The 23,308-nt window shown below is 41.7% G+C and overlaps 1 protein-coding gene and 1 long non-coding RNA gene across 2 annotated transcripts in view; one reads left to right on the plus strand and one right to left on the minus strand.

Moving 5' to 3' along the window:
• LOC107078330 (uncharacterized) overlaps nt 1–23,028 on the plus strand; it is a 44,444-nt gene extending 21,416 nt beyond the window's left edge. The window contains exons 2-4 of the long non-coding RNA XR_001479269.2: nt 20,525–20,582; nt 21,650–21,737; nt 22,351–23,028. This is a non-coding gene — a long non-coding RNA (uncharacterized lncRNA). The remainder of the gene's footprint in view (nt 1–20,524; nt 20,583–21,649; nt 21,738–22,350) is intronic.
• Nucleotides 1,426–20,396, minus strand: kncn (kinocilin). Its single transcript, XM_015355116.2, has 5 exons — nt 20,229–20,396; nt 14,538–14,606; nt 9,186–9,257; nt 6,247–6,337; nt 1,426–1,628 (listed from the first exon to the last, which is right to left on the minus strand). The coding sequence occupies exons 1-5, from the start codon at nt 20,374–20,376 to the stop codon at nt 1,565–1,567; spliced, it is 444 nt and encodes a 147-aa protein (XP_015210602.2). The 5' UTR covers nt 20,377–20,396; the 3' UTR covers nt 1,426–1,564.
• Nucleotides 23,029–23,308: the final 280 nt, after the last annotated feature.

The raw sequence follows: 23,308 nt of genomic DNA on the forward strand, positions 1-23,308 counted from the left end.
TCTTGCATTCTTTTCCACCCCAGCACATTGTTGAGATTTTTTTTCCCCAACAGAAGGTGAGGTCAGTCACAATGCTCACTATCTGATTTGCAAGGACAAACTCAATCTTTTCTTCTGCTTTAAACAGCCTCGAACAGCAGCTCTACCAGTGTCCTTCACCAGCTCTTTCACTACACTTCAGAAGGATTGCGCTGTTGTGTGCATGCTTTTGCATTTTAAATGCCTGTTGCTGTCTCGATTTAGGCAAAGGCTGAGGCAAATCATTCTTAGTAACTGACTGACGTTGTTCTGCTTTTTAGTCCAGAAAGGTCATGTGACCTCTTGAGCAAAACTGGATTCAAAGTATTCAGAGCTGACTACTGTAGGTTGTGCAGTGCTGTGAGATACCCCTGCATCAGAGCTATAATGCAACAGTTACACAATTGGCCAGATAAGCTACTGAGGTTATTTTGATTGTTTTACAATGTCTACTCTTACCTGAGACTCCATCCAAATCACCAGAACCATTACTGCTCTTGGCCAAATGATAGATTTTTAGTATTGAGTAAAAAATAACAGCAAGGGATCAGCAGAGAGTATTTGTGCATCATTTTGTTTTTAGCAAGGACGGCATTTATTTATCTGGCCAAACTTAAGTTTAGTGGTTGCAAATCAACGTTTTACAGTAGGACTGAAATTCATCGGTCAAACCAATAAAGCTTCTAGAATTGGATTTATGAGAAGAAAGTTGTAAATACATTTATAAATGTGTTTTTTTAACTGTCTGAAACAAGATACAATCTGCAAATAGCCCTAGGTTTAGAGCTAGGTATGTTGTTCAGGATTAAGGTCTAATTATCATACAATTAATCTAAAGTATAGGGGGGGGTTAATATCACATTAATATAATTAAATTGACTTTAAACATGTTACTGTTCTTTTTATGTGATGAGCAATTTGGACAGTCATTAATCAGTTTAACACTACCTTCGTTATATTCCTACTTTCACCCTTGCTATTTTACCTTCTTGGTTTGGGTTTTTACGAGATGCCGTAGAGATGTTGCAGAAACGAGAGGAGAGACACTGGCATTGCCTTTCTCTCCCCTCTTGCATTCCTGCAGTGTGACTGAGTGTGTCTGACTGTGTCTGTCTGTTACGGTGCTGACCCGCTAAATGGACCTTATCCAGGTGACACACAATACCTGCTGACTCCCAGCTCTGTGAGAGATCATGTCGTGAAAGAAGCAAAAAACACTTGAAAATGTCAGTAAAAGGGAGCAGGGAGTGGTACTGGTAGGAAGTGGATATCTGACTTTCTTCATCTTGAGGAGTATGATAGAAAGCGGGCTGGGGGGTACTGTTCTTTTGAGAAGAAATGTACTGGTGCTTAGCTGGTATACAAGATGAAACATTCAGACTCAATGTCTTAGTGAGCTATTTATTAACCAAAAGGGCAACGCAGAACCTCCAAGTTGCTGCATACATCATGTTTCATTTCCTTTGCTGTAAAGCATTTACCCTTTACAAAAAGGGTTTCATTTTTCCAAAACCTTGTTGAGATATCTTGGAGATCAATGGTCATCTTAATCGGACGGCGACTGTTTGAACTTCCGTTTGGCGATGATGTCAGGCGTGTCCGAGGAAGGCCTGTGGGAGAAACAAAGATCAAATCAGATTTGAACGGCACCCGGATCTGAGAATACCAAAATGCAGCAGCCTATTCCCTTGCCTGAGCACAGAGAGATCCATTGAAAGCTGGCTTCCATTCAAGCAATGAATGGCACTGTGAATATCTACTGTGCACTGGTAACAACAGGGCTGCAAGAAAGCTGGCGGATTGTCCTTTCATTGCTTTAGAATGGGTGAGATTAAGAAGACATGTTTATCACAAGATGAACACGAAAAGTGAACTACAAGGAAGATCTCCCCGCGATTGACTTTCAGGTTGTATTTTTTTAATGAAAGTCAACATTGAAGCAGGGTATGATGAACATTGTTTTCATATTGAAGAATATATAATGGAAATTAAGTGTTATAAACATCTCCACTGTACCTTTGTGAAGTGTATACAGTAAATATGAATACTTACACGCTGTACCTGATGAAATATTTACATGAGTTATTGGATGCAGTATTAGCCTGCTTATAAAATACAAGACAAATACTGTAATTCCATTTAATGCATTTAAAGTTGAAGATGCATTTTATAGTCAGAACAGTTTCATCAGCTCCAGCACTCCACTCCACCAATTGATATAAAAAAAAAAGGTAACGCACAATTCATCACTGGTAACTGCTGTTAGTCTTCTGGGCTATCAGTGGTAAAATCATGACAACCACCCAAAAACCTTTTCTGGGGGGTCAACAGCAGTAACGGGAGAAAGGTGATGTTGTTTGTATGCAGTTGTAAGCAGTGAATGACGATGACTGAGAGATGAGTCTCTGTAACCACGGCAACAGATGGGAAAGCTGCTCAATGAGAGGCTGTAACTAACAGTGTAGCAGAACTGAATGAAGTTCCCTGTGGCTTTAAAGAGGAAGAGGGACACGGGTTGAAGTCACCTTCACCTTTGTGTCAGCACTGCACTTGCTACACATTAGAAGGAACAGCTCTGAATGTGAAAATGATTACCCATGAGTGGAAGCTATCTGGCCCATCCAGGACACTTGGCTTTTCAATAGCTAAAAGAACCAGGATTCCCTCTGCGTTTCTGGAAAGAAACCGGGACATCGGCTTCACCAACATGGCAGGGTAGCTTGTTCCACACTCCCACAACCCTTTGTGTGAAGAAGCACTTCCTGTTCCCAGTTTCTAAATGCACTTTGCTCTAGCAACTGGATGTCTGCTTCTGTGTTGACACTTGCCATCAGGACCTGACGCTATTAGAACATGCCGAACACCGCAAAGTGTTGTTTAAGGGGGAGATATATTCAATCCAAATGTTATAGCCCTTTTAGAAAAAAAGTAAACTCATGCAACTCCCAGTGAGAAGGAATATAAGGCATTTGAAGTTTACAAAGAATCTTAAATGAACTATTTTTTTAGTTTTTATGTAAAAAAACCTGAATTCCCACTCTTTTTTTTTTACTGTATGTGGTTTAATGATTTCTGTCCTTACCTTCGTTTTTATATTTTAACAGTTAATGCAACATTTTAAATGTTTTTTCAGACAGTAGTCATAGCAGTTGCTGCAGGTAAACATTACACCTTCTGAATCTTGTGCCAGATGGTGCAAGGCTCTTTTATGAATGTTAAGAAACTCAGATTGTACAAATTATTGCCTTTTTCTAAATAAACATTGGCGTGTAACTCGCAGGGATCGCACTGCCTGTTATAAGCCTGTTGCTTTTATGCACTGGAGAATCCCAGTGGAATACGTTGCTGGAATCTAATAAAATCAACCAGCTTTTTTTTTTTTTTTTAAACAAGGAACACTTCAATCAAGATCTGTGTGAAAGTATACTTTAGCTGATGGCATCCTTGTCTATTGCACAGAAAGGCTAATAATCATAATCTGATTAAACTCATAGAGTATTGTTGACCCCCCTTTGAGAATGAAAGAGCTTTGATTATGCATTTTGGAGCCACACACATGATATTACAATTTCAATATATTTATAGCATAATTGAGGTTATATCTCATATACTGTGTTTCTTTCTATCTACTCCTGGACACATCTGTGAAAACCTGCCATAATCTATGTTTCCAAAGTTTTTATCACTGATCCAAAATTCAAACATAACACTATCATTCTAACATACAACAAAATAGAAGAAAAAAATCTATGCTGGCATTACTCCCAGAATAGTACAGCAGCTCATTGCGAAACGGGTGTTTTTGATGTGCAATCCTGGCACAGTTTTGAATAGGATGTGATTGTGGTCTTCCAGCTTTATACATGCCAGAGAGTGCAGCTGATTTCAAACGGTAATCAGCTTCGTGTTTCAGGGGAACAGATTCCGCAAACATTTGCTCCTCGATGCCCGCCGTGGAGAAGAGGGGATTATCTGAGAGGCCATGCAGAGAGCAGAGGCCGGGCGCCTGAGCCAATGCCGCCCAGCTCCTACCAGTTGTGTGAGAGATGGCCCTAAAGAAACTGGGCCCGAGTGCAGAGCTGTGGAAGAGGTCACTGGGGTTGCAGACGCGACACACATCGACCACCTGTAACTTCTCCCGCCCGGTGTCAATCAGAACAGGATGCGAACTACACTGTTCTCGTTATGAAGAAAAGGAAGTTGCCTCTGCAGTGAGTCAGGGGATGAGACTGGATCGCTCTTCATGGTCTTTTTTCAGGTTTTCTATGACCTTAATCCAGTTGATGCCAATAGGTAGGATTTCTTCTGTCCATCTGTTGTGCAACTCGCTGGTCACACTTGAAAAGGGCCGTGGCTCAGCCTCCTGATTTAGCTTAGTGTGGAGTCTGCATGGAGGGATTCACCGTCACTTGTTCACATCAGACGCAGAAAGTTCACGGGGAGCATGCGGCTGTGGGTGTCAGCGTCTCGCCAAGAGAGAGTGACACAGGCTATTAAATTCTTGAACAAATGATCCAAAACCATTAGACCATCGCGGTATCAGTTCTCATATCCAATTATCGTCACTCTGCCAGGCAGCGTGCCCTGAGTCTTCCTGGAAGTGTCTTTCCAGATATACCGTTGAACTGTAGCAAGGATGTGAGAGTCTGAATGCGATCCTTTGGTTTCAGTTTGAACTACAAATACAGTTTGGGTTTAGTGTAAACTTGAAGCATGTCAATATACAGGTGTCTCCTGCAGAACCCTCCCGAAAGCAGCACAGGCTCAGAGTACCTCACAATCCACCATAACCCAAAATATCTGTATTTTGGGGGTGGTGATTGAGTTAGACTTGTTATTCACAGTAAACGAAGAGAGGAGCATCCTCGGATTTCAAAATCATCACTAATCTGTTATTATATTCCTTCCCCTCTGCAAAACGTTTCTGAAGCCTTGCTGTCTGTGCCTTATTTGAATAAATAGTGTTACAATTCTGTGAATTATAATACAAGTTATAAATCTGTGATCCCTTCTTGAAATGGCACAGGGATTCGTTTCTGATGGGGAAACACCATGCCTGTTAAAGCTGGCAAGAATGAGGCACAGCTACCTCTCCCAGCCCCCTGTGCCGCTGATATGAAGCAGTATGATATCAGGTGTGAAAGTGGCTCATTTTCCTAAACCTAAAGCAAGTGTCATGATGCAAAACACATGGTCACAGTATTGTGCATATAATCTGGAAGTACATCGTAATGTCTTTACTTTGCTGAACAGATGTCTCATTCTGTAAACAGATTTTCCAATGTGCATTTTAAACAACTGTTCTCAGCCTAAACTTTGGTAAACAAGTTTTTTTTTTAGGTTTTGTAAGCAGCATGGGTAACACTTCACAAAGAAGCAGATAAATCTTCAAAGCAAAATGAAAATGAGTTTATAAAAGGGCTGTGAATACCAGATGAAGGCACCAATAAGACAGCTCTCAAAAAGAACATCTGCAGACTTTGACTTATTTACAGGCGTGTGGGAGATCTGTTGAAAAAACTAAAAACAAGGCAAATCTCCCACACACTGCAATAGGCAAAAGTCCAATTTTGCTGTAGAAAGAAAAGCTTTTTATTCTATGTACAATAATGTGTTTTGCATATTGCAATGTGTGTGTCTTGTTTTTTTCAAATGAGACAATTTGGCACTGTTGACAAATAATCAGTCTTCCTGCTCAATGTCACCTGTCAATCATCTAAAGATGAACAACCAATTAGGAACTTGCTGGGGAGGCAAGGACACAACACCTCATGATGTCATGACCAATCGCCAACCATGCGTTTTGTTGCTTTAAAGCTAGCTTTCATGTACTGTGCTTCAGAATAGCAATTAATATTTGTTATACACAGTGTTTTTCAAACAATCAAACCAGACAACAAAAAGAAAGACAAAAATTGATTATTACAATGAAATACAAATGGAAAAGTCGTGATTTTACAATTATTCAAAGTCTGTAGTTTGGCAAACCTAAATTAATTTAGGTGCCCAAAATTGCATTAACAAGCTATTTAAATAGTTGATTGCAGTCTGTATGCATATCAAAACTGAAATAGCAGTCTTGTTGGACCCCGAGTAGGTGCATAATATTTGCGTTCCAGTGAACAGTGTGAAGTGTTGAGCTAATAAATGATCCATTAGCAATGAAGCAGCTGTGGATTCACCTGTTGGAAATGGAGAAAGAGATAATAGGGAAACAGCATGTCTTACCCCTCTTCTGGTGACAAATCCTTAGTCTGGGCATCCTGGAATGTTCCCATTCTGCTCTTCGACAGTTCTTGATCCAGGTGGGCTTGTGTTGCTAAAAAAATAAGAATACCCCCAAAATGTAGTAATGACAAATAACATATTTGCCATTTCCTAGGGATAATCAAACTCGCATGCCCTCTTTCTCCTGTTTAGAGAACAAAAACAGTTTATTTTAACATGCTCTGCTTCCAAGGAATTTAAATGCGTAACAGGGCTTAACCTAAGCCTCTCTCTCATATTTCCAATTAATTAAAATGTGTTCGTTTCGAAAAAGATAACAGATTCGAATTCAAAAACAATATTTACTAGTAAGAACGTAAATGTGGTCCAACCAAAGCCTGAATAAATATTTATGGGTTCAAAGTCCTTGATGAGATCGAATTGAATAAATATCCTATTAGTGTCACAACACGAGACAATTAAAATAACTATTGATGAAGCAAATTAATCATTATTTGTAAAAAGGTTTTTGGACTTCTGTACACGTCTAAATAAAATGCAGATGATATCTCTAAGGAAATGAAGAAGGATTAAAATGAAAGAAGTGTGGGTTTTTTAATCAGCAGGTGCTCTAGGCAGTGCTCTGAAAATATTATTTAATAAACAAGGAAACAAAACGGCTATGACAGGCAACAACTGTGTTGACCGCACTGGAAAGACATCGTGGGTGAGGGTGTTGATCTAGGGAAGGGAGTAACAAACTCCTCGCTAACGATGAGCTGGAGCAACGCAGCTGAGGTTCATTCTCACAGCCAGAAACTTCTTACTGATCGGTTGGCAGTCCATTTCCATCAGGAGGAAAAGAGGGCTGGAAGCCTAAAAACCTGAAAACGTGTTCACTGTTCAATCAGTGTCCCACAGAGCTGCTCCTGCGAGGTGAGCAAGATGCGTTGAGGCAAAGACAGCGTGCACAGGCTCCTCTTTAAGTGTCGAAAGAGCAGGAGCTCACAGAGCCTCTTCGACGTGACATAGCTTTGTGGAATGCAAGAGAGGCTGTCGGTTGAGAAAATCCAGTTTGGGAATACGTGAAATGGACTCTGGGAATAAAGACTTAGCAGCACGGGATCTAGCCGGCATGTCAGCTTTGTAACAGGGTATTTCACACGTGAAAACACGGCAGCACAGGAGCGAAAAGGTCCCTTTCCGAATCGGTTTTTAAACCATATTTCACTTACCACAGTCCAAATAGCATTGTTATCCTTTCCAAGAAAACTTGGTTACAGAGCAAATTGGAATAGAATATATTTGTTAAAACAGCCAAAGTGAGGGAACCCCAGAGAGCTGAAGTCTCAGCCTGAGAGGTGCACATGCATCTAAATTATACGTTAGAGGAAGAGAGAGCCACTGTGGCACTCTGCTGTAGACAGATCGCCCATGGGAAGTCATGAACCTGTCTTCGGTAGAGGAATCTGATTTACTCCCCGCTGAGTGGTTTTTTCCAGCTGTTTATTCGATATTAAAAGGAATATGACCCTCTGGTTACTGCACTTTAATTTGATCTGCTCAGCCTATCACAGACGTAATTAGCCTTCATTGTTTCCTCTCCCTCGGTGATTATAAAGATTGTCACTTGCGCAAGAAGGCAGTCACGCACTGTGTCTGAGGTGTGGCCAGCTGACACAGAGAGAGAGACCAGCCAGGCAATCTGAACCTGAGCCTCTGACTCGGACTGTGTCCAGCTGGCTACATCAACAAGACGGTGAGGTTTTTTCATTCCTACGGAGATGCTATTGCTGTGTTACCGTTCAGTGTCTTTCACGGTAAGGGTCCATCCATCCCTTGGGAAGGGACCGACTTCTACAGCACAGGGAGTCTGGGCTTCATCATCATTTGTGCACAACAGGCAGAGAGCCCCCAGGTCAGGGTGGGTGTGAAGGAGCTAGAACGCCCTTGTCACGCTGTGCAGTGGGAGGCCTCTGACTTTCTGGACACCTGGCAGGGAATGATGATTGCCTTTTCCGTTTCTTCTGCAGTGCTATTTTCAGTATTGTTTTTTTCCCCACGCCGAAGAAAAATAAACTGATCGCAGAATCATTGTTGTGGGTCTGTTGGGGGAGTGAGGTGGGAGATCGTGGCTGAGAAGAGTAAAAGTGAAAAGGGGGAAATAAAGTGACATTTCCATGACCTCGTCTCGCCAAACTCAAGGGAGGTCTCAGCGTTGCAGTAGGAAACAGAAAAATTCCCCTCCTATCACTATAAAAATCCGGTGCTAAATGACTTTATCATCATTAATTTCTGTACCCAACCACCGTGCTGAGCTTAACTGTGAGAAAGGCCATGGAAGGATTTGGCTTCGTCTCTTACTATCTATGCTAATTTTAGGCTCTCGGTTTTCAGTACTGTCCCAGCTTTATGTGGGAGACTTCAATCTATCTTGATGATTTCCTTCTAATAAAGTGTGTGCCCTGCATTATATTCACCCTTTTGCAACAATCCGTCTCGCATAGTGCTACGGTCGTCAACCACAATGCCACAAGATGATCAATAACGTAAATAACATGTTTCAGTCATTCTGTGGTTTCTTCCCACTGGGAGATCACACTGACTTACACATCGGACATTTCACTTCAGCATCGTGATCCAAACGCAAGGGGGGTGGGGGGACAAGTTCTTTTTCTTGCAACCCTGCAGAAGTCCGAAAAATAGCAACAAAGATGAAAGAAAATTATAGGAAAACGGCTTAATTTTGTACTGTGTGAAAAAGTGGTTTTGTACTAGTAAGAAAGAATCTGAATCAAGGGTTTAGGATATCTGAAAATATTGGGTGTTTGCTGCTAGTCTGGTCTCTCTGTTGTTGATGAAATAATAGAGACACAGTGACCAAGAGAGTAATCTAGTGATCTAGACCCCAGGAGACACTGTGTGCCATGTGACATTTCCATGATGCTGTGGGCACTTACCTTCTCGTTTAAATGCTTCTGCCGGTTGTTCTGCGTTGCTGAGGTGGGGCCTGGGGTGAACACGAAAATTTCCTGGAGGAAAGCGGAGAGGATTCCAGAAATAAGTGGAATTAGAACACTTTGTGAAAGCGGCCGGGATCTGGGCTTTGACAGCGGGACTGGGCAGCTTGTTCCATTCTCCCAGTACCCTCTGTACATCGCAATGCCTCCTGCTTTCTGTGTTTAAAAGCGCTTTGTGTTGATTCTGAGGAGTTCACATGGGTTGACTTTTTATCAGTGCCTTTGGGGATTTATGAATCCTTTACTTTAGCACATTCCTTTAGACCAGGATTGCACCTGGAAACGGAACAGCAGGTGCAAACAACACCACTCTTTCCTCACCAAGTAGATGCATCTTTCACAATCCGCAAAACTGAGATCAGTCTTCGGGACGGGCTCCCCGAAAGATCTCTTGCTCTCGCCTTTTTTTTCCCCATGATCTTTGTACTGTACTTTATTTTTTCTTTCTCTTCGTCTTTCCCTTTACAATAGATTGGTGACTGAAGGGGAAGATTATGTAGATGATAGGATATTGTTAAACTCTGTTTAAAAAAAAAATGGCAGGTCAATATCTCAGTTTCAGGTACTGGGCCTCCATAAAAGCTTCAGATCTTAGCATTGTACTGCAGCTTAAAGTTAAGGTGATTGTAAAAGGGTTAGCTAAAGACAGAAATGAGAGCAGTAGAAGCCCGGTCTTGTAAAAGATGTTTAATCAACAAGCCAAATGTGGTGATTGATGTGAGGGGTCAACCTGAGTTTTTTACTGGACCTCTAGGTGTGGCTGTGAAGTCTCCAGTGTGGGGTGGTGACTACACCTGATAGCTAACATCTTCCCCGAAATTCAGCTGCACTCCTTGGGAACTGGCCACCTGCATGCTTAGGCTGGCAAAGGCCTTTCCAGGGAATGAACTGAAACACGCAATTAGAGAATCTACCAGTATCTAAAGAGAATCGGAGATCTCAACAGGCATGTTCCTTAACTGAGAGGAGATGTAAGACTTTTTGTAATACTCTAGTAAGAATTGCAGTACATCCTTCACTAAATCTGAATGCAATTATATAGTACTCGAAATAAAATCCTTGAACGATTTGTTATTTTTACCTTGTATTTTCAAGGAATGAATCTGACATCCTTTTGGGCTGTTTCGTACTTCTTTAGTGTTGTGAAGGTTCTTTCACTGTATAATCTCCAGCAGCAAAACTGTGACTCTCCAGTAACACTCTGTTATAATCCCTGTCACATCCTTCCATTGACATGACCCGGACTTGAACCTACAGTCACAGAGCTCAGGTGCGTACACCTGCGCATTCCAGAGCCCCCTGGAAGCCTTTCTAAATCTGTCTAATCCGACGGGACAAGAGCTAGCTCCAACCTGAGGATGAATGGGATGATCCCATGAATGTCTAGATGGGGGTATTTCAGACACAAAAAAGCCTATTAGCTCTGCACCGTTTTCTCTAGAAATTATTATTCAAATAGGAGTGATAGATGCAGAAATGCTATCAGCAAGCACTTCTGCCGTTGCTAAGATGACTGATACCTTTATTTCAAAATCATACAAATCATATAAAAAAAAGGCTTAATTGTGTCCATTCAGACCTTGGGTGAACAGATAATATATAATTATCAGTACAGAATGGAGATAGAAGGCAAATTCAGTTTGCCTTATGGCTTATCTTCCTGAAGGTTCTCTGCGGCTGTGCTTTGTAGTTCTATTCAAACCTTATAAAACGCTTTTGTCTCTCTCTTTAGTCGGCCCCGATCGATTGATCACCCTTATAAGTGCAATCCATGTACTTTATGATGTTGCTTTTATTATCTACAGTATAAAGGCTCTTTTTCTTAATAACAAAAGGGCTTGAAATGATTGTGTCCAGGAACAAGGTCAGAGCTCCCTGCCTCTTTGAGTGACTTCATTGGGTTGAATCTAATTTCAGCTTTGTTTTTTTGAAGATATGTCAGAATTGTTATAAGCAAAGAAGAGTGGAGGAACTTGAGACTTGAAATCAGAGCTGAAGGGTATTGAAATACTCCAAGATTGATTAGTCATGTTTGTTAGGCCCTCAGTTTTACCTATTTGTATGAAATAATTACTATTGAAACCGACATAAAGAATCCACAACTGCATCTTCTTAAACACTGGGAATGTTTTGTTCGTGATTTTTTCAAATGATGTGACATTGTCCCACCCGTATTCTGAGTGATTCACCAGCGTATTTGTCTTTCTGACATTCTAGGACCGTCACATTTTTATCACAATTAAACATATTGAGTAAAATAATTACAGGAGAGCAGATGAGAGTGGCAGTATTCTCTCCCGCTGAGTAAAGAGCAGATAAGGGCTGTGTTTTAACAGGTTTTACAAAAAGGAGCCAAGCATGAAGCATCAATAGGTTAGATCATTTGTAACGGTTGATAGTTAAATCCAAAGCCTTTATTCACAATAAGGCAATTTCAAAAACCTGCTCTCAAATGTACTGTCAAAAAATCACTATTAAATAGATTTTTAAATTAATTTGCTGACTAAATAATTGGAATTGTCCCCCGAGCAAAATTATTCATATCTCATTTCTAAAACTTGTCTTTATTTACGTTTTAATGCAATTAGCCTGCTGACTCTCCATTGCTGTATCTCGGGGAGCTCTTGTATAAACAGGGGTGATGCACACATCTTCCAGGAGGGGGCAGTACTAATTACATGGGGCAGTTTCCCTATGTAAGGCACTCTGGGAAGAAAAGCACTATGTTAAATGCAGAGAATGATTAATTATTATAAATGGAACTCTTTGTTCTCCCCATTCTGAAAAACGTGCACTGAAACCCTGTGTTTCACTTCATACTGCCTGTAAAAAAGCGCCACATGACTGTACCTTATCCCTCATCTCCTGTCTTGTGTCCAACATGCTGTATATCTTTTGAATCAAGCTCTTTCAGGGTACAGGGATTCATGCTCTGAAAACGAAACCCTCCAGTGGCACTTGGGCATAGAATTAATGTCTATGTTTTGCATATAGAGCAGTTTTTCACCTGCAGCACATTCAGACAACTTGCAAACTAACAGAAGCGTGGAAACGAACTGGGACCCCTCCTGCACCAATGCAAAAGCACAAGACTGCAAATTTCAATCCAGTAACAAGACATGACCCAGAGCATGGCGTGATGACAAGGCTTCACCGGAAACCTTATTGTAGCAAAGGGTGTCTATACAGACAGAGTGGACAATATTCAGAAGCGGCAAGCACAAGGATTCCCAGAGAACATCAGAGGCATTTAAACGAGGATGGAGAGGGGAGAGAATAAAACATATACACTGTGTATCAGGCATTCCTTTTTTTTTCCAACTGCAGAGGTCCAGTTGTTTGCACTTGAAGGGGGGCAGTTCTGCAACACTGAAATTGGTACAGGATTGATACCAATTACAAATCCTGTTTGACCTTTCAAAAGCTGAAAGCACATTTACAGATATCCCCCAAAGAGCAAACCGCATTCAAGATTTCCTGGGATTAGGAACTGAAAGCCTCAGATCAATTAACTAGAAAAAAACCAAACAAATGAGTTTAGATTGATAGGATGGCCTCCACTCCTTTGTGATATTTCTGGTGCTCTAATTATTTTGGAGTGCCAAAATGGTCCAAAAGTGTTCAAACACCCGTTATCATCCGGTGCCTTTAGAGCCATTACACCAATGCATGATTCTCGCATGCGTCTGGTGCTATTGTAAAGCATGTCACCTGCAATTTCAGCGCAACAAGGCTCTGGGAAACATACAGATCAGCAGGGATCAGAATAAATAAGGTTTAAAAACCAGTAGCAAGCAGGTGTTGTGGCAATTCAGCTCAGTTGCCTAAATATGCACTTTAAAACCACACTTTTCAGTCAGCTTTGTTCCTCTGTTTCACAGTTACCTCTTACTCCTGTTCCGATCTCTGCTGAGAGAAAAGAACACAAACTTATCCTGACTTAAGTAAAAAAAAAAAAAAGAAAAAACCCAGACCGGATGAAAATTTAATAACTCCCTATAGGAAAACATGGAATTAACCGTGCTGGCGGCTATGCTATGGTTGCTATGGAAACCCACCTCGGCTGTACCGAGATAAAAGGCAGGACGGAGGATCTCCCGGGAGGGCTGGGAGTGCGGCCGCTTTCTGGGAGGGAGCGGCTCATCGGGGGGGGTCCGAAGAAGGAACAGCCAGACTGCGGCTCCACCAGGCTGCGGTACGGCCCTGACCCCCGACCCCCGACCCCTGACCTCTCCCCTTTCCCCTCTCATCCAGGGCTCCTAGCAGCTTCCTCCTCCTCCTACACCCCGCTTCCGAAACGCGCGCGGCCCGCACGGCTCTCTGACCCCCAGAATCGTTGATCGGGCACGCAGGACGAAGCCGAGCTATCGAGAAGGATGTCGACTTGATTACGATTTCCTGCTCGTTTTCCCTCCCCCTCCCGCCCCCTCGGCTTCCCCCTTCTGGGAGGCGTGAGGAAGCTGTGAAAGCAGTTGTGCACCACGGACGCAGCCGAGACACAAGAAGTCTCTCCGATTATTTCCAGACCCCTGGACTGTCGGTGGCCACAGCTCTGTATCTGCTGCTCCACAGTGAGGAAACAACTGCTCCTCATTCCCAATATTAACCTTCTGTTAACAGAGGGATGCAAGGCCATGTGCTGCAGATCTCCAGCTCTGAGTGTTTGCTTACATTTACATTCTGGAGAGGGTTATAGAGGGTTATTTTTTTTAACGTGTCTTTGCTCACGACTTTTGAAGGTTAATATCTGCGTGGGGAGGGGGGTGTGGTGTTAAACGCACTCTCTCGAGCTCTCAAAATACACTCAAGCGAGGATAGTCCCCAGAAACTATCATTTTAAAACATAAAAAAAAACAAAACCCAACATCTGCCTTAAAACCTTAATTAATGGGAAATTAAAAGTGGTGCTGTTTGTTTAGTTTTACGTCGTGTACTCCTAAGTCTTGTTACGATGGAAAACTTAGCCCAAGAGTATACCTTCTCGAACAAAGACTGTTCAGTGTCCTAAAGTTAGTGTTTTTCTGATTTCTGTGAGGACGTAAAGTCCTGGACCAAGTGTTCATGTATGTCTGATGTCAGTGAGGGCTCTGTACACTTTTGCTGCAAAGGTCTGCAGTTATGACATTCGAGCCAACAGGTCTTCTACTGTATGTGATGTAGTGACATGAATTTGGCCTTGATCCTTCAGTTTCCACGAGTTTGAGACACCACCTGCACACCAAAGGCAAGCATTGCCTGTTGTACTTGATGAGCATACAATGCTCATGAGAACAAGCAGAAGAGATGTCTTACCTAGAACTGGCAAAATGTGATTGAAGTTGAACCAGGCTTTTATAAAAGGGTAGATGGAGATGATGAGACCTGGAATGAAATAAGGACAAGCAGTTATTGAGCAGTGGGTGGCTCAACCACGAATCACAGTACAGTACATCAAATTATATTCTTAATGAATGGAAATGCTGTGTCAAAAGAAAATATTACTGTAAGTGTTCTAGATTGACTACTAGATTGCAAGAAGACGACCTGTGATGTAATACATAACCAAAGTAGACATGTAAAAGGAACATAAATCCTACATTTTCAGTAAGCATATTATCCTTGTAGGGTGTCAGTCCACAGGGACAGTACAGAAGATGGGAGTACTTCCCGGATGGGGTGCCAGTCTATCAAAGGGCACACACATGCAATTGTTCGCAGTCATATATGGTGGGCATACAGAGACACACAATAACCTGGGCAGCATGATTTCAGACTGTGGGATTAAACTGGAGCACTTGGAGAAAACTCACACAATCACGCACACTCACAGAACATGCAGACTTCATACAGAAGGTGACAAAGGGTAGTATCAAACCCAGGTCCCAGGAGCTGACCGCCATCCATACATGAATCATACTCTTAATAAACAGCAGTTGTGTGCATAGTTTACACAGTTCAGAAAGACAACATTCGTTTTCATACTAAGTACACTTTAAAATGAATGTCTTTATACCATTAATATTTTAATTCCCCTTGCTTATCCTTGTGATCATTAATATTGCAATGTATGGCATATTCAATTTAATTAGGGGAGCTGGACAAGAGAGATATTTCCTCTATCATTTTATAATTTCCTTTTTTCTTTAATTAAATACAGATATTTGTTCTGAATGGCACACTTATTCATTACGCATACTGTATATGTTAGGGTTGATCCTGTATTGTCCAGTGAGACACTTCTCTCCCCCGAAACATAAAGGGCTTTGGAAAACGGCAAAAAGTGGGTTGTGAAGTCTGTGTTTTTGAGTATCTGTGAATTCAGCTGTGAGGCAAACCAGAGGCCTAATTAACTTTTAAAGCCAGCTTAAAATGGAATTTTAAATAATTTTCTCCATGGTTAGCTTCTGAATAAATTTCAGGCCATACATAAAAGCCTAAATGCTAAACCCCATTAATCTATCATTTTTATGTGCTGCAAAACAGGAACCATGTCTTTGTCAGATAATAACCCTCCTTTTTTTCTTTTGTTATTTCAGCCACAAAAACAGCACCCAGGGTTGTCCTTCGGCTACGACAAGCCTAGTGGGTTAGTGCAAAAGCATTATCTATAAAACTACAAGCATTAACCAACTCCATGTCACGCACTGGAATAATACAGGTTCAATATTATCGATCTAGCGTTGTAAATCAGTCTTTATTCTATATTCCCAGCATCTCCAGGGACAAAGATAATTGCCCAGAATTCCCATTCCAACATAGCTATTGCTATGTAAACCGTTATGCTTGACTATACTGACCTAATCTACAGATGGTCTACTGAAAGCAACAACCAATCACATGTGACAGCTGCAGGTGAAATTACCCAGAACACAGTTGTTTCCTATTATTATTTTACCTCTTCACTGAATGACTTTTGTAGCCTCCCCTGCTGTGCAGATTCATACTGTGTGTTTCTGTACTGTACGTACATAGTTATTTGATAGTTTGTCAATTTGTGTTTCGAAGAATAAAAGAACAAGCTGCACGTGCCAGGTCTAGATTGACTGGCTCTTTCATCAGCCAGTAGAATGACAATGTTTGCACAGTGAGATGTTAAGCAGTTTCCTGGCCTAGAGACAACATGGTACCAAAGCGTGCTTGATGGTTTTGGGTTGTAAACGGTGGCTGGTACAGTACAGCAGAGATGAATACATTACCTAAACAGATCTCAAACACATCACATCAGATTGGTGTGATAAGCTGGCCACGACTCACAGTGCTGCGCTGCTCCAGCTATACTGGACAAAAGTCTATTTGGTTTTATTGTTATTTGAGAGGAGAGTTTACTGCTTTCGCAATATGAATTCCTGACAGCAAATCTACTTTTCTTCTGAAATGATGTTTTGCTGGAAAGCACGTCATTCGTCTTCCTTTCATCTACAGTAGCTGTCACTGAGCAATCACCACAGTCTTGTGGACGCCTCTGTACAGCGTTAGCAATATGTATCAGAAAGAGATTTCAATTTGCACTTGAGTACCAGCTGCTACTTTAGAATGCCTGCAGTTAATTCTTCATGATTTTCATTTTTCTTTTTTTCCTAAGCAGCCAGATACTTCTGTACAGCAATAACTAGAGATTTGAAATGGTAACATCCAATCTCCAATGTCCAAAAGATTCCTCAAAACTGAATTGCAGGACACTCTGAAACAAGTAATAGTTTCTCAGGTGTGGTGCAGGTGCATCTCCTAAATGTGACCAGAATGACAAAAAGATTGATTTGTGTTATGGTCGACTCTGACAGGTTTTTTATCTCCGTATACAGAAAGAAACTATTCATCTCTACTCCGAGTCCTTGAGACAACAAGCATCTTTATAGGATATTCAACACTGAGCATGTCTACCATTCTGCACCTATTAATCAATTATTAATCAAAAATGATTCCAACAATTTTAGATTTGAATGTAGTTGAAATACAATACTAAAACACTAAACGTATTGATTCACAATATTAAATAAAAACAAAGTTTACTTAATGACTTAAAAAGCCAGAGAGTATGTGAGCTGCCTCTTAAATATAAATCCAGAATATTTTCTTTTAATTGACAGAAGTGCTTGAATAATATAACCTAATCCAGCAGAAGCCAAAGTGTGGTCAGAGTGCACCAGGACTCAGAAAACCCACTAAAAGGTCTGTTACAATTATTCTTTTAGTTTCTTGCTTCCTGAATTCTCAGTGCTCCAGTGACAGCTCCACATTCTTCACTGTAGTATCTCTTCTAAATAATGTAGAGCAGTGTTCAGGAGCTGGCTTCAGAAATCACAATTTCATATTCCCTTTTGGGATGATATGCGTCATTAATCACCGGCTCTTTGTGAGGGCTCTCCGAGTCTGAAGATAAAGACAAATACATCCTCCAGAGAGGCTTGGCCGACTACTCATCTCCCTCTTCCTCCTCCTCGCAGTGCTGGAACTTTTCCAGAATGACTTGCTTGTTGCTTCATGCAGTCTTTCCTTATTTCTGTATAGATCAAAGCTGCATCTCTCGAGTCACTTGTTTAACCTAGAACATGATTCAGATGTCTAAGGAATTGCTTGGCTCATGGGCATACTCACAGTCCTGGGAGCTTGCAGAGGAGGTTGGGTGTAATACATTCACATGACATCTGAGCACCTTCAGAGGCAAACCCTCTTTTTTATCAAGACTGGCCAGAGGGACAATACAGAATGAAGCCAGGAGACGCTATTAAATCTTGATTGCAGCCATATCCTACACGAGCTATCATTTTCATTGCTGACATCCACAGTCCGGTTTCAAAAGCTGAACATGTCAAGGGTAATGTGAAAACAAGTGTGAGAATCTAGGCTGGTGTATTAAAGCAGTGCCTTCTAGCAGAGCTACAAAAAATGGTTTTGAGACATGGGCAAGGCACTGCTTGAGAGTCTGTGTATCCGTGTCCGTGTAAACTGTGCTCTTCAACACTTATGAACATTACTGCACAACAATGACAAATGCTCAGTAAATGTAGTGAATGTCCAGCCATTGAAAGAATCAAACTGTGGAGAACGTTATAGGCTAATTTGCACATGATCACAGTATTTATGTCTGCATGGAGTTTCAAACATAAGATCGGGGGAGATCAAACCCTGCTCTCAACCACCTCCACCTCCCTGCATGTAACTATTACACTTCTCACACGTTTCTCCATTGAATCTGTTCCTCTGCCCCATCTTGGCCCGTGCTGCAGCTCCCTGGCTCATTCTCCATTGAAAAGAGAGGGTTCCAACAGGTTCATTCCCCTCAGGGGGAGGGAGTTAACCCAGTGAATCTCACCAGTCCATTCACGCCTCTTCTCCGCATTGATTAGGGATTGAGCAAACTACTGAGATAAATAATATTTATAAGGAAACAAAATATGTTTAATGGTTCAATGATAGCAAATGGATGTTGCATTGAAGAGGCTGGTTATAGTCCACAAGCTCCCAAAAGCCTGCTGTGCACCAGAAGTAAAATTCTCCTCTCTAATTGAAGGAGTTCAATAAATCACAATTTTGGGCTGTACCAAAAATACCTCTTGACATCCACAGGACATTTTTATAGGAAAGGCTTTGCTCTCTGTAGCTTTGAAAGGTAGAGGCTGCATCTCTTTGCTGGATTCAGTTTCATTGTGGCTTGATCTGGCTTTTCGTGAAGAAGAGAGCTGCTATCATATATTTGACTCTTAGCACTAAATGCCTGGAAGCCCAGGGTCCTGATTACCAGCCTGCATTGTGACTGGCGTCCTCAGGTTACACCCCAAGATCAGATGACATTTAATGTAGACAAGTGCAGATTGTGACATACAGATAGAAGAAACACACTATAAATATAAGATAAGAAACACAGAAGAAGCTACTGCTGAAAAAGATAATTCTGATGTTCTAGACAATGTGGGGAAACGATGGAAACAAAGGCACACAACAATAGCATATATAGTGGTATAGTGTATAGAAATTAAATCAAGGGGTATTATGTTAGAATTGGGCTTTACATTAGTAAGACCTCATTCAGAACATTATATACAATTGTGGTCACCACGTTACAAAAGACACACTGCTACTCGGGAAGCTGTCCAGACAAGAGGCATCAGATACGTCTTTGCACTCAGAGGTATTGTCGACTCCGTCAGGTTAAAGGAACAGAATCTATTTAGTCTCGAGCACAGAGGGTGTGGGGAGATTTGATTTGAGTATTCAAGATCCCGAAGAGATTCAGCAAAGGCAGCCCAGAATCAAGAGGGGAACATGAACATGATTCGCTATAGGCAAATCGGAGGATCACAACTGAGAGGAGGAGGTTGCGTCGCTTACACAAAGTGCGGAGTCGCCGGCTTCCTTTTAGAAATGAGCTGGCTTTCCTGAACAGACAATCTTCATGTCCGCTTACTCTCACTCACAGCACAGGCAGTGTCTAGAGCACAGTGCACCTCCTCCCTCAGCTGTGCTATTTCTTTACTGTATCATTTGTTTCAGTGAGACACTCCTTGGGGAGACGTGTCTTAGTAGAATATTCAACCTTGAACATGCTAAATATTCCTCATCTATTAAAATTTCATCAATCAAAAAGTTTTCAGTCAATTTCAGATCAGCTTGTAGCTGAAAAACAATACCAAAAATACTAAAGTGTCATTTCACAAATCTAGATTCTGATTCTCGCTATAGATTATGGGACTGGCTCTTTTAAATTAAGCAAAGTTCCTTTCTTTGCACTCAAGAGATGTCCTGCCACAATGTAACTAGAAGAGGCTAACTGTAGTTCTCTGGGGTCCGAGCACAGCAGGGCTTAAGGCCTCAGCAAACCTTCTCCTGCTTATAACCCTAAAAGAAGGGTTAAAGATATCCAGCTAAACAATTAATATTCCAGCTGTGTAAATCGGTGCCCTCAGCAGGACCGAAACTCTTCACAGCCACGACTTGTCCTCTGTGACCTGGAGACCTTTAAGTGCCTCATCAGCAGGGATGAGGTGCTGGGAGAACTGTACTCACCCAGCCCGCCCGCTCCCAGGAAGATGCCCCCCACTGCATCTGCGCCGCAGTCTCGGGACACCCCAATGATGATGCACCCCGCCACGATGCTGAGCAGGGCGCAGCTCACGCGCAGGCAGTGGAATTCACTGATACTGACAGCGTTCATCCGCTGCGCGGCCTGCCGGCGGCCAGCCTTCAGCCCCTACTGCACGGGCTGCGCGGCTCACTTTCACTGCCTGCCACTCCACCGCCGGACTTCCTCCCCGCTCCTCGTGAAACTTGAACCACTGAGATTGTGTTTCCCCTGCGGGCAGGGCTCGCTCCTGCAGGGAAACTCCGGTCCAGATCCCCTGCACAACCTCAAATAATTCAGTAAGTATTAAAATCCCCTGTCACTGCCCTGTGACACTGTACTGTTGCAAAACAGCTTCATATAGAGCCATACAGAGAATAGAGAGATGCTCTGATTGGCAAGTTACCATAAATCAGCACAAATGGAAGGGACCCCAGATGTACAATGTAAATTGTGACCTGCTGATTACTTATGTTGGGTGGCATGGCGGCACTGTAATTAACATTGCTGCCTCTAAGCACGAGAGCCCCGGGTTCAATTCCTGAGGTGCTGTCTGCATGGAGTTTGCATGATCTTCTCATGGTCGGGTGAGCTTCCCCCAGTCTCGCCCCACAGTCCAAAGAAGACATGGGGGTAGGCTGATGAGCTTCAGGGAAAACCGGCCCTGGTTTCAGTGTGCGCCTGCTCTACGATAGACTGGCGTCCTGTCCCAGGGTGTGTCCTACCTTGCTTGCCATAATAGGCACCAGCTTCCCTCGCAAGCCTGTGTTTTAAAGCAGTTAGAAGACGGGTGGATGGATTACTTCATATTAAAAGCAGTCTTTTTCGCTGCAAGGTTTATGATGATAATGAAAAAGTACTCCACGTATTCTTACTCGGCACAACTTGTGCTTTTTCAGACTCTACAGACAGCCCCACCTGCAGCCAGCAGCTCAGATCAGCATCACGGCTTCCGTCTGTGGTAGTCTCTCATGGACTGGGCTACAGAAGTGTGCCCTAAGTGTCTCACAAGCTGTGTTCTGCAGCTCTGTTAGCTCCAGAGCACACACTGAGTTCATTACCACAACACAGGGCAGGCTGGCCTTCAAGGACTGTCATAGAGACATTTCATCTTGCTTTTCAATAGCAGCACCGAAGGAATAGGGAGCAGAATGTTATTACTCAAATGCCAACTTCAATTTTCGGTGTTAACACAATTGCCTCTTAGGAAGTAAAAGATTACAGTTTGAAAGAGCTGAGGCTGGAGGATATGCTAATGAAAACAGTTTCTGGCTAGAGGAAGAATGAAAACCAAATGTTCATTTACTGGGATTTATTTTATAGAGGTGATATGGGAAAGTATTAAAGCACTACTGTATGGTTTCAGGGGGAGGTGATTACTACAGTCTTCGGCTGCAAGAATTAGATTGCATTCAAAACGCAATCTACAGGAAATAGAACTTGCAAAGGAACAGGTATTTAATTGCTCTTTTTACTCTTGCAAGACTTCTGAAACAAAAACCTCTCTTGGGGATCATAAAGTGTGTTTGGCTAATTAAACTCGGGGTCCCATTCGGAGCCGCGGTGCAATAAAGCATAAGGAAATCTCAATCGATGTGGCACCAGGGTGCTTCGTTTCGCTGTATCCTGAATGAGGTACAAGAATGAAGAAGCTGACATTAAGAACACCAGGCCAGAACCAAACAAAGACCGAAGAAATGGGGATGAGCTGTGTGCTTTTGTTCAGCCTCTCATCTTCACCATTACCTGCTATATAGCTTGCTAGCATTGTTGCTTTTAGATGCATGGATGATAAGCGCAGAAGATTAGGGAATATTACTAGATATGGAGCACAGTATTGACTATTGACCTATTTTGAGTGTCGAACACACCAGTCAAATAACAAATCCTTTCCTTCTTATGTTACACATAAGCTTTAGCAGTTGTAGATTTTTTTCAGATTTCTGATATTTTAGTTTGTACTCGAATGGTATCTGAAAATATACGACTCGCAGTCACTTCTTTAGACGGATGGTTTTCTTGTCAGATACTATTTATCGTTTTCTCTTTTTCTTTCTTTGCCTCCAGAACTTAACAGTGCCCACCACGACTTGTGCAGTTGTTCCTCTTTCATCAAATTAATCCCAGAGGGAAGGCATTGTAATAAAAAATGGATTTTGGAACTGTTTTGTCAGATCCATATTGGCTGACTGCATGGTGCTTTTATAAGGAAGATCTCTACACTCTCACTTTCAGATCACATATGGTTCCTTTAAAACAACTGTTAAGAGCAAACAGAAATAAAAAAGTCAATCGCTTTTACTTTAACAGATCACCCTTTTGTGACACAAGGCAGAAACAAAGCAGGTATTATTATTCTGGGTAAGTCATAGTACAATGCAAAGCATGGTAATTTGTAAGAAGAGAGCAACACTTTTACTGTGCTTTTATTAAGACTCAAAACAGACACTGAAGTAACTATTCCCAGATTGAGTTAGTTAAGAATGTCTTTGGAATACCAATGTTTAAACTGTTTAAGGCCTGTGACTGAAGCGATGTATCATTTAGAAATAGTATTGTTAAATTGTATATTCAAAGCTTTAAATTAAGAAAGCAAATCTGAAATAAATATATGTTGCTGTAACCTTGTAAGTAACCCCCACTTTTAAAATATGCAGTAACTGCTGTTGTTCTAATTGCATATTTATGGACAAGCACCTTTCACGATTTCATTTTCTTCTTCCAATAACAATCCCATTCTTACTTTTTATGTACACTGTGTGTGTGTTATGGACATACATCTATTTTAGATGGCACCTGTATCCAGGGATATAATAAATAAAATGTAAAGCAGCAGAAGTACAAGAGCAGATTATACCAAGTGAATTTAAATGAGGAAATATGTGTTTGTCAAAAAACAATTCCACACAAGTAATGTAGTCTATACTAAGTAAACTAAAGTATTACAGTACAGTAGAATATATTATGTACAGCTAGTGGTAGATTTTGTCATGAAAAAAATTTGAAGTATCCTGTTTCTACTCAT

This window comes from Lepisosteus oculatus, chromosome 9, assembly GCF_040954835.1.
Source record: "Lepisosteus oculatus isolate fLepOcu1 chromosome 9, fLepOcu1.hap2, whole genome shotgun sequence".
Taxonomy (NCBI): domain Eukaryota; kingdom Metazoa; phylum Chordata; class Actinopteri; order Semionotiformes; family Lepisosteidae; genus Lepisosteus; species Lepisosteus oculatus.

Coding starts and splice junctions, on each gene's coding strand:
- kncn (XM_015355116.2), bottom strand. CDS start 20,376: ATGAACGCTGTCAGTATCAGTGAATTCCACTGCCTGCGCGTGAGCTGC. Junction 6,338..9,185: donor AGAAGCATTTAAACGAGAAG/GTAAGTGCCCAC, acceptor TTATTTTTTTAG/CAACACAAGCCCACCTGGAT. Junction 1,629..6,246: donor GATTTGTCACCAGAAGAGGG/GTAAGACATGCT, acceptor TTTCTCCCACAG/GCCTTCCTCGGACACGCCTG.